At 30.9% G+C, this 12,170-nt stretch overlaps 1 protein-coding gene across 1 annotated transcript; it reads left to right on the top strand.

Moving 5' to 3' along the window:
- Positions 1-5,867: 5,867 nt before the first annotated feature.
- On the top strand, positions 5,868-7,901 carry LOC133696242 (rhomboid-like protein 14, mitochondrial). Its single transcript, XM_062118363.1, has 2 exons — positions 5,868-6,289; positions 6,663-7,901. The coding sequence occupies exons 1-2, from the start codon at positions 6,083-6,085 to the stop codon at positions 7,440-7,442; spliced, it is 987 nt and encodes a 328-aa protein (XP_061974347.1). The 5' UTR covers positions 5,868-6,082; the 3' UTR covers positions 7,443-7,901.
- Positions 7,902-12,170: the final 4,269 nt, after the last annotated feature.

Genomic DNA, 12,170 nt, shown 5'->3' with positions numbered 1-12,170 from the left:
GAAAAATGCAGAAAGAAAGAGCATAAAAAGAAGAGAAAAACAGAGAGAAAAGAGTAGAAAAAAAAACAGCCAAAGATGTGTAGATAAAACGCAGAGAACATGAGTTTCTGTTCGTTACTGTGAAAGGAGAAAAAAAACAGGCAGAAAGAGAGCAGAAAAATAGCAAAAAAAAAGAGCAGAAAAATAACAAAAAAAAAAAAAGCAGAAAAATAAGAGAAAAAGAGAGAACGGGAGAGAGGATAGGAAAAGAAAGACAAGAAAAACGCAAGAGAGAGGCAGTAGAAAAAAACACAGAAAAACAGAGAGAGTTTCTTTCTTGCATTCTTGAGTTACTGTGAGGGAAGAGGAGAAAAAAAGACAAGACGGAGAGGGGGTTTTGCTATAAACTTTGACAGCAACGTGCGCTTGGTTTTTATTTCAGTTGTTGCAGTAAACCATTTCAGCGAGACCTGCAGGTATTTGTTTTGATGTTTAAACAATTGTTTTGTCTTCTGGCTTTTCACTTTCGTTTTCTATTTCCTTTTTGCCATAAAATGAATGCTTGTCTTCTGTTTCTTCCCGTGGCTGTGAGTTTAGATTTTTTTTGTGTTAGAGTTGCGGGTTCCTTCTTTCGTTTTTTCTTTCTGGTTCATAAGGAACCGTGGGAGGGGGGCTGTTGTTTCTTCATCATCAGCTCCCTTTTATGTTCGTTTTTTTTTCCTGCTTCTTGAGAGATTAGCCAGCCATGGTTTTGTTTTTTCTATATATACATAAATAGAGCATGCTTTTTTTTTTCTTTCTTTCTTGATGTCTGCATGAGGGATTTAAAGCAGGTTTTAGTTTTGTCAAAGAAAGGGGTTTGTGGGTATGAACATTGTCACTAAAATGGGTTTATGGGGATGAACACTGTCACTAAATTCGGTTTTATTTCTCTCCAGTTATTATTTTTTTTAATTGCTTTAAGCTTTCTTGTAAATTTTAGAATATATGTGACGATTGGTTACCTTTTATTGCGATTCTTGTATTTAGTTGCGATGCTTGTGGTTTTTTTTTCAAAAAAAAATGTTTTCTTGTGTGTTGCATACGGCCAATACCCTAACATGTTTTGAACACTTTTTTTTATACAAAAAATATTGGAAGTTTTGAAAATGTGTTTTCGCATGGATTTCTTAAACACAACAAAAATTATTTTCTTACATTTCTGGATTTTACAACATGTTTGTAAAACTCCAAAGAGTATTGGCCAATATTCCAAAAAATATAAAAAATCTTATTTTGTGGGGGAATTCATCTATTATTCACCGCTAATGTTTGGATAAAGAAATCCTTAGAGGACAAATATCCAAAATATTATTGGGAATAATTTGTTATTATTCACTGTTAATATTTGGATAAAGAAACCTGGAGTGGTAAATATCCAAAATAATTTTCTAGGAATAATAAATCCACACAAATCCTTGAAAGAAGCCTTGATTATAATCGAAGACATTTCAATTTTTTTACTCCACGGTTTACGAGCCATGAGAGTATAAAATACTAAGACAAAAAAATAGGTTTTTAAAGCACCCTAGATTTCTAAATTTTTGTCCCTCCTCCTTACGATTTACGAGTCGCAAACTTTTGAAAAACTAGGGGGAAAATGAGCTTTTAAAGCACATGGAACTTCCTTGGATTTCTATCCTAATAAATTTAGTTTAAATCAAAACCTAGAAAACTGATGGGATTAGAAAACACCAACACCATAGCAATTATAAGACAAACCAAACACCAAGCAGTTTACCTTAGGTGAGGCATACTAGGGGTGCTAATACCTTCCCTTTACACAACCAGTCCCTTGTCTTAGAATCTCTAAAAGACCAGTTAGGTTTTCTAGTGACCATAATACTAGGTGGCGACTCCTTTACACAAAAAGACCCCAAAACCAATCGAGGATCGCCGCGACGCCGCGAGGGTGCGACAGTAGCCTAGCAATTTGTTTATCCATTTTTGTTACTTCGATGTTGCCAAACATTGTTCCAAAAAAGATTTTAGGTTGTGTTGGTTAGTTTGGATGAAAAAATATTTTAGGTTGTGTTGGTTGGTTTGGATGAAGAACTTCCTTCCTAATAAATATGGTCTTCATACGCGTATAGCCTCCACAATTGTAAGCATTTCTTTGGCGTATTTTGGCCATGATTTTTTTGTAACTCCCAGTGCACAGCTCATAAAGGCAATAGGCTTGTCTTGTTAAGTTAAGACCGCACCTATTCCTTCCCCTGCAACCTCTATTTTTATGGTGAAGGACTCGTTGAAATTAGGCATCGCCAAAATAGATGTGGTGGTCATTGCTTGCTCAAGAGTCATGAAGGCTACTCTAACTTCCTTATTCCATCTGAACTGCTCTTTCTTGAGAAGGTTGGTAAGGGGTTAAGCAATGATGTCATAATTTTGAACAAATTTCTTATAATATCCTATCAAGCCTAAAAAATCATGCAATTCATAAATATTAGTTGGTTGAAGCCACGCCACCATGGCTGTAATTTTGTGATTATCGACCTTCACTCCTTGAGGCGTAACAATGTGTCTCAAATATTATAATTCATGTTGGCCGAATGCACACTTACTGGCCTTGGCAAAAAAAATGATGCTACCTCAAAATCTTCAAGGTTTGCTTAACATGCACCACATGTCTATCCCAAGTATAACTATATATAAGAATATCATCGAAGAAAACCAAAATAAACTTTCAAAGATAAGGTCAATATATAGAGTTCATAATGACTTGGAATGTAGATGGTGCATTATATAGGCTAAATGGCATCACTAAATATTCATAATGACCGTTGTGAGTATGAAAAATAGTTTTGAATATATTGAAAGAATTTACTCTTACTCGGTGATATCAGACCTTTAGGTTGAGCTTGGTAAAGAAGGATGTGCCATGTAATTCATCTAATATATCTTTTACTATTGGAATGAGAAATCGATCCCTGATGGTTGCGGTATTGAGTGCAAGGTAGTCTGTCTGTGTCAAATCACAAATTTATGTCCTTTTTCTTCACCAATAATATCGGTGATAAAAACAGACTAGTGCTCAATCAAATGAGGCTAAAATTAAGCATCTTTTAAACTTGTTTTTCAATCTCTTCCTTCTTGAAATGGGCATATCGATACGAGCATACATTAATTGGCTCAGTCCTCTTATTGAGCATAATTCAATGCTCTACTTCGTGTACAAGTGGTAGACTTAAGGGCTCCTGAAATACGTTCGTATAGTCTTTCTGTAACCTTTACATATCTTGTTGTTTATCATCAGGTGGTGCACCATATGACATTGTTCCCAGGGTTGGTTGGAAGCATACTACAAATAATGCATGGCCTTGGTGAAGCTCCTTTGATAATTTGTTGGGCGAAGCAATTGCAAGTCTACACCTTGCAGCCTTCAGTTTTGATTGTGCCAAATAAAATCCATGGTCAATTATTTCCCGTTACAGACCATGGAGCCAAGCATTTCAATCCATTGCACACCAAGTATAAGGTCAAAACCCATATCATAATGCCCTCGACACTTTAGTTTTTCTCCATTGGCCACCCAGATAGAAAATGCTTCTGTAAGAACGACTGGTATAGTTTTTAGACCTGTTCATCTTGTTAATGCATGCAACATGATTTCGGGTTCCAGTTCATGTTCTTATACTTTCCTTGTATCTTCAACTTGGTCTTCTTCCAATGTCTATTGGTCAGTAATTTCTTCGTATACCACGTTACCTACGTGCCCTTCCAAAAGTAATAATTGTGGTCTTTCACATCTATGCCCAACTGTGAAGCATTCATTACAGTTGAAACATAGTTTTTTTTTCTGCATTTCTTCCTATATTAAGTGTCTAATTAGAATAGTAGGGGTAGTAGAAGCTACACACATGGTTTATGAAAAAGCTAGAAGAGTTCTTGTGGGTGGAGTTCATGTGAATCGTTGATGTCATGTAAGCTACTTGTCTCATATTCATGCTAAATTAATGGCCTTCTTAAGGGATTACGGTTTAAACATCTGGATCCCATTAGAAATCTCATCCTTCAAACCTTCCGTAAACATCCACATCAACACCCTTTGCTTTCATCCAAGTACCTTGTTCCCGAGCTTCTTAAATTCACGTTAATAATCTCTCAATGTTACCAGTTGCCTGATTCTTGAGAGAGCTTCATTAAAGTCTTCGCATTTTGATGGTCCGAAGCAAGCCCATAATTCCTCTTTGGATTTTCCCCATGAAATCACGTGTCCTTCTTATTGTAACATCCTGCGAAGCTACTACAACCATTGGTTGGCCTCCCTTTCAAGGTGGTAAACAGTCATAAGAACCTTTTGGTTCTCTGTCGTGCCCTAGTATTCAAAGAATTGTTCCACCCAATTGAACCACTCCGCTGAATTGTCTTCAGAGAAGTATGGAAATTCTAGCTTGGTTGATTTGGGCGAGATGATTTGCCATCCTCCATCTTGTTTTTCTCGATGGTGATTGCCATGGTTTGAGGACTCTGAATTAGAGAGCAACATATATATTTGAAAGTCGATTGAGAGCTTCCTCTAAATGGTGGAGCTTGTCGTTCATATCAAACTCCATTCGTTGTAATCCCTCCTAAACTACATCGAGCCCATATATACTCCAAGTGCTTAATTCACTCCTTGTTGGTTCCCATAAGAAACCTGGCTCTAATACTAATAATAGGTTTTGTTTAAATGTAAATAAAAACATTCAAAAAAATATCCTCTTCGGCTGAGGATGTACGTACCATGGTTTAACTGAAATAGTTTTTTTTTTATCCCTCATTGATAATCCATCCATGGCTACTTAAATAGCAGACCGACCATATGCATGAAACTGAAAAACAAAGTAAGCTGAAAACAGAGGAACATCATAAAGCCACTACTAGTAATCAACGTCTAACAAATAAAATGATAATAAAATGATAGAAATGGACTCCATATATCATTGAAATAAAATGCAACAGAAAGATAACATCAAGCATAAATTTCTCCAATTGCTAAGACCCAGTCCATGCACGTATCTATGCTACTCTTTTGCACTAGATTTGTTTAAAATTAATGCCAAAATACATGCCAATAATATTTTTTTATTTTTTTAAAATTATTTTTGACATCAGCACATCAAAATGATTTGAAAACACTAAAAACATATTAATTTAAAGTTAATAAAAAAATAAAAAAAATTTAAATTTTATTAAAAATACTTTTAAAACACAAAAACAAACAGGCCTTATGTCTTTATGTCCCGTTTACATCTCCCGTCAATCACCTCCCAAATACATATTTGGGATTTCATTTGAAACCTTTAACTGAACATCGCGGCTTATCATACTTAACTATTCTAAACGTGGGCATAAATTATGTCATTTTGTACTTTGAATTAACTTAGGGATTATAAAATTTTAAGTTAATTTACACAAATTTGAGTTGTTAAAATAAATAAAATTAAGTTGAACATAATTTAAAATCTTCTGTATAAAAAAATCCCTCAAAATTTATTTCACTTATTACCCTATTTGACTATTTGGTATAAAATTTTTATTTTATCTTTAGTGGTTTCTTAACTAATATTTATATTTATTATTTATTTATATATAAAAAAAACATTATTATAAAACTTGATTTGATCTAACTCATCAAGTTTATAATTTATCTACTCAAGATTTAGTTTAGAACTAATTTTTTAAATTGGCTTGAGAATTAACATTATCAAATCAAATTCATTCCATCATCAATGATGACACAATCCAACCAGAACAATATTTTAGTTTGATTTAAAACAAAAATTAAAACCACATTGTTTTGATTTAAAAAAAAAAAAAAGGGCCTCATTTTGTTGATTTAGCCAATAACAAGTAACCTAGGTCGGGTTGATTATGAAGAGAGAGAGAGAGAGAGAGAGAGAGGAAGCATCTAGAATTCCTTTCTCCGCAGGTAACCGACTTTAGCAGCAGGAGAGGAGTAGCAGCGATGCTTTTTATAGTTATTTTCTATTACATATGTATGGATTTCGAATAGGCAGGAGAAAAGAGAAGAGATAGATTTTGAACAATCGAGTTTGTTAGATAGATAAATCGAAGGGAAATGGATAGAAGAGGAAGCTTAACAAAGGGAATGTTGCCGCTGCTGGCATTTCACGCTGTAAGCGAGTACTATAGGCTGCCATGGAAACCTCCTGTCACCGCGGCTCTTCTCGGTGCCAATACTCTCATCTATTTGAGGCCTGCTTTTCTCCGTCATATCCTTCCCTCTATCGATCAAGTCTGGTTTAATCCCCACCTCATTCTTAAGGTACCTACCTGGGTCGTCGTCGTCGTCGTCGTCATCATTATTATACTAGTAGAGTAGAGTAGATCCTACATGTTTCAATTGCTATTATTTGTTAATTGTGTAAATCAATCAATTGGGTTTTTCCAATATATCAGAAAGAATCGGTTTTTCCAATATTTTAGAAAGAATCGATTGATTGATTGATTGATGATGGGCTTTGCTATTAATTTGCTAAAGTCTAGTAGTCTTACCTGTCTTATTCTTTGTTAATTTTTGTATACAATTATTAAGTAAAATAACCATCTTGTGGTTTAAAGATATTGTATTTGTAGTTTGTGTCCTAATTGTAGGAAATAACTGATGATGCCTTTGCCTTTTGCTTTTTATTGAGCAGTATAGGGACCTGAAACGCTTCCTGCTCTCACCATTCTATCATGTGAGTGACTCTCATCTCGTTTACAACATGATGTCGCTCTTATGGAAGGGAATTCAATTGGAAACTTCTATGGGAAGTGTTGAATTTGCATCTATGCTTGCTGCTTTACTTGCTATGTCCCAGGGTATTACACTGTTGCTAGCCAAGTCCCTCCTCCTCTTCCTTGATTATGAGAAACCTTTCTACTCTGAATATTCTGTTGGATTTTCTGGTGTTCTCTTTGCCATGAAAGTTGTCCTCAATTCTCAGTCCGAGAGTCTTACTAATGTCTATGGATTGGTCATACCGGCACGCCATGCTGCATGGGCAGAGTTGATTCTTATCCAAATGTTTGTACCTGGCGTCTCATTTCTTGGCCACCTCGGTGGAATACTTGCTGGGATTCTCTATCTCAAGTTGAAGAGAGCGTATTCAGGTCCAGACCCACTCACTCTAACCATCAGAACCCTTACCAATGTAATAAGCTGGCCTCTGAGGTTTGTGAGGAATTTATTTCAATTCCGGCGAGGACGGATTTCTGGTCGTGGAAGTGTTGGTGGGAGGCAGACGGGAAGGACAATGTCAGGGCTGTGGAGATGCCAAGCATGTACATATGATAATTCCAGTCTGTTAAGTGTATGTGAGATGTGTGGGACAAGTCGGGGTGCTCGTGGATTGTCCTCGCGTGAATTTTCACGCCATTCCGATGACCTTACATTGGAAGAAATACGTCTTCGAAGGATCGAAAGATTTGGTTGATCAGACTCTGAACTCATTTTATACGCCACCATTTGTTTGTTGATTCTGTAGCCAAGTTAGATGTGGATTAAGACCAGTTCTCAAGTTTGGCAGGCCGTCCGCCCATTTTTATGCTCGAGGTCCCTTTTCTTTGAGATGTAGCTGGTCTTTGTTTGCTTTCGTAAAAGAAGTGGAAGATAGATTTTCCACTCAATCTCTTGGTTGTGGATGCAAAGCAGAAATGAGCAATGGGATAGCCCTCAAGTGTTTGATGTTGTTTTCAAACATTAGATGATTGCTTTGTGAAAGTAGTGGAAGTCATCGATAAATGTTTAGCGACTCGCGCGGGAAGGCTTTCTGGTTGTGTATTTTTTTAAAAAAAAAAGAAAAAAAAACTAATATGCATTGGTGTTTTACTGTACACGTGGTAGTTACATTGAAATTACTATTGGTGAAATTACACTGGCTACTGGGGTAAAATAGTATTTTTACATTGTTGATTAGTTATTATTCGAATAATCTAGGGCATATAGATCTTTTCATCACAAACAAATTATTAAATCATCCTTGAAAGTAAAATTTAATTAACCAGAGTTTATGAAAGATTTTGTATTCACTTTCAAAGCACATTAAAATTATTAAAATATCTTTAAATACCAAGTTTTTGTAATTGGTGTGCATGGTTCCTTTGTTTTCTTAATCTTGTTTTTTTATTTATTATTATCAAGTTAAAGGGTTGCTTTGGTAATTTTATAAATATAAATATTATTATAAAGATGGTCTCTCATCTTGTTTTTATTATTATTATTATTATTATTATTATTATTATTATTATCAAATTAGCTAAGGAGTGCTTTAGTAAATTTATAAATATAAATATTATTATAAAGATGGTCTAAATACACGTGTTGGAAAGTAGGTGTTTTATGCGTTTGTCGGGCTAGTGTTAGAGTGTGGTCAATGAATTTCCAGTTTGATATCAACGATTTTTTTTTTTCTCTTTAATTTTTGCATCTTTCCCTCTAATTTTTTAAAGTAGCCTTTTAATTTATTTTTTTTCATATTTGGTCCATATTATTTTGATTATTTTTTTTTATTTGAACTGATTTATAAATTTTGATTTTTTTCAATTTTATTCTCTAATTTTTTTCATCTATCATAATTGATCCTTATTTTGTTTCTATTTTTTTGTTTTTTCTATCATTTTCTTGATTTATTTTATTTTATCATTTTTGTCTCTCGTGATTTTATTTAATTTAATTTTTATACCAAAATTGGTTTTTATTTTCTTGATTTATTTTATTTTTTAATTTCTTCCATTATTGTTTTATTTAATTTAATTTTTAAACAAATTTGTTCATTATTCTTTTGATTATTATTTATTTTAATTTTTAATCTTGGATGATTGAGAGTTTTGCTTCATGATTTTTTCAGGTTTGTCTTCTATGAGGTAATCCAATCTCATAATCAGCGTCACGAGTTTTGAAAATTAGCTTAATTTAACTTTAGTTTTTTTTAGATCATGTTTTTAATTTTTTTTTAATTTTATCATTCGATATCATGTTTTTAGATCTTTAGTTTCATGGTTTTTGTTGCTTTTCAATATATGAGATTATCTCAATTTTGTATCCCAAGTCGCAGGTTAGGCGGGTTAATTTATATTGACTCGGGTTTTTTTATATTTTTTAAATTGATTTTTTTTTCAGTTTCATCTTTCATCGTTTAGTTTGTTTGAGAGTTGACATCCATTGTTTTATTTATTTTTTTTATGAGGTTATTCCAACCTCATAATCGAGCTGTGAGTTTAGCATGCTAACTAAAGTTAGATTTTTTCTTTAAATTAATTTTTTTTTCTAATTTGTTCAACATTAGATTGGCTGGTAATTGAGTTTCAATTTTTTTTTTATTTTTTTCTTCATGAGGTTATCGCATTCTCATTTAATTTTTGATTTGTTGTCAAATAAAATCGTTGATACCTTAAAAGAATATTTAGAGGCTATCTTTTTATAATATTGACAAACATTCATTTTATTATTATTAGTTATTGTCATTTTTTTTTGTCAATAGCCTTTTTATCATATTATTAAATTAATCAAACTTACTGAACCTATTTGAATTAATGACTCGGCTCCCAATTTTTTCTTGCTTTTTTGAAAACGCTATCATCACCTAAATATTTTTTATGTTATGAAAAATTTAACTTGCCTTATAGTATGGTACAAACTACCTATCTATAAGAAACTATAGGAAGAAACAATTTGTCAATTTAGCATTCTACATATAATTCATATTTTTTCAATGTTATTATTTATTTCGGTTCTGTTTTGTATTGTGATGTATTATGGTTAGAGATGCTTGTAAGTTGATCATAACTTTAAAAATTGTTTGGTTTTCATTACTTAAATTTAGCATTTTATATAGTAAGTGGACCACTTATGCAGTGGAGATTATGGAAAGAAATAGTTTGTGATTTTAGCATCTTATATATGATTCATATTTTTTCAATAGTGTTATCCACTTTAACTCTGTTTTACATTGTGGTGTGATGTGCTTAGAGATATGTTTAGGCTAACCACCATTTAAAAAGTTTTGGTTTATATCTATTTGAGAGTGTGTTTCTAACAACGTTTTAAAAGTGTATTTGTTTTGAAAAGACATTAAATTAATACTATTTTTTAGTATTTTTTGATGATTTTAATGTGCTAGTGTCAAAAATAAAAAATTATTTTGATATATTTTCAAGCAATAAATACTTTTAAAAAACAAATTACACTACAATATCAAACACATATTGAAATTGCTTAAATTTACTTTATATCTCAAATTGTGGTAAAAACTTGGATTTTAGAGAAGCTACAATTGAACCTTTTCTTAAACTTATTTTCTTAAAACAACTGCAATAGTAAAAACTATCATAATATCAAATACATACTTTGTGATTCATACGAACTCATTTTATTTTATGTATTTTTTATGATGTTTTTTAGATATATATGATTCATGTTTTGAAACCTAAAAGTATGAGAAATATCCAAAATCAATATCAATCATGTAATAAATCATTTTTTATGCATGATAAATTTTAATATGATTTTTTTCTTAGTTAGAAATCTTTTTGGATTTTAGCTTTTGTGTTGCTAAAAATCAATGTGGCTAATTCTTTTTTATTTTTTATTTTTTGTTAAGCGATCTTTATTGCTGCTCTCATCACCTCCTGACTCTATCATTGCTACTATCTCTCTTTATGACTACTAACGTAGAATAATTTCTTTAAGATAAACATAGATTAACTATTTCTTAAGGAAAATATATTTTAGAAAAATATTAGACTAAAAATCAAATGGAAATATAAAATCATATGAATTTTTTTTTGTTTTTTTTTGTGAGATAAAATTTTTATCTCACTTTCTCTGTCTAAATTATAGATTCTACAAGAAGAGATAACAGGTAAAGATTTATATTCTTCATTGCATAATAAATAGGATTAGAATTTGGAAAATAGAACGTTTAGTATTAGTACTATTTTTTTGCCAGGGAGTGCAAGTTTTTTTTAAATCAATTTTTACTTATTTTTGTTGTGATGAAAATAAATATTTGTAAGAAAAGTAAGGATTTAAATTTTGAAAAAGAAATATATTTTATTATATGGATTTTTATTTATTGTTAATGCATTTTTTTTGTTTTATGAAAAAACATATCTTTTTTATTAGTAGTATGATTTTTAAATAAAAAATACACATCATTAAAATAAATATTCACAAAAATCTCAATCGTTAAAGATGTATCTCTTCAATCAAAACTTTCTTTCCTTGTTCATTCATATCTTTTTTGTTTTAAAGAAAATATGTTTTCTATGTGAATCATTGTTTTTTAAAATATAAATTTATCACAATATAAAAAGTAAGATTTAATAAAAAAAATTAAAAAAATCATGACTCGATAATTTATAAGACGATAAAAGAAAAAAAGTAAAAGTATAATTAATATTAAAAAAATTTACAATAAGAAATAAGAAAATAGATTTTTTGTTTTTAATTAATATATATGGACATTTTTTCTTTATGAATCTTGCTTGATTTTTTTTTTAAGAATCTTGCATCTCAGGTTTATATAACAATTCACAAAGTAATCGCTAACATCATTTATCATTATGAATAATATAATCTTACTTAAAAGCTATGGAAAAAATATATAATATTTTAAAAATCATTTTTATTTTCTTATTCATAACAAATTTTATTTAAAATAATAAGAAAAAAAGGTGAAGGTTAACATAAAAAGATGCCAAGCACTAGCTAGTAATAGTTGAATCTACAATATTTAAATTAAAAACCATAAATATTAATATATATTTTTTAAAATTATTTTATAACTTTAATTTCAAAAGCATTCTTAACTAAACACATTAAACTACTTTTTGTTCAACCTTAATTTCAACCACAGTTTTAACCAAACATCTATTTTTTCAAATCAACCTTAACTAAAAATACTTTTTATAAAACAATTTTTTTTCAAACCATAACCATAACAGCTACCACAATACCAAACACACTCTAAATTTATCTTGCAAGATGAAAGTTTATAATTTAAACATAAAATTCTTAAATAAAAGGCACCATATATATATATATATATATATATATATATATATATATATATATATATATATATATCTTTCAATTTGTTTTCTGCAACACATTAAAATTCTATTTTAATGGTTAATTCACATAGAGAACCCTCGTAGAAACC

Source organism: Populus nigra, chromosome 6 (assembly GCF_951802175.1).
Source record: "Populus nigra chromosome 6, ddPopNigr1.1, whole genome shotgun sequence".
Lineage (NCBI taxonomy): Eukaryota > Viridiplantae > Streptophyta > Magnoliopsida > Malpighiales > Salicaceae > Populus > Populus nigra.
The sequence above is the reverse complement of the archived record's forward strand: the minus strand, read 5'-3'. Positions and strand labels throughout refer to the sequence as shown.

Excerpts from the sequence above, each read along its gene's own strand:
- LOC133696242 (XM_062118363.1), top strand. The coding sequence starts at position 6,083 with ATGGATAGAAGAGGAAGCTTAACAAAGGGAATGTTGCCGCTGCTGGCA. Across the intron at positions 6,290-6,662 it reads ATCCCCACCTCATTCTTAAG|TATAGGGACCTGAAACGCTT; the intron begins GTACCTACCTGG and ends TTTATTGAGCAG.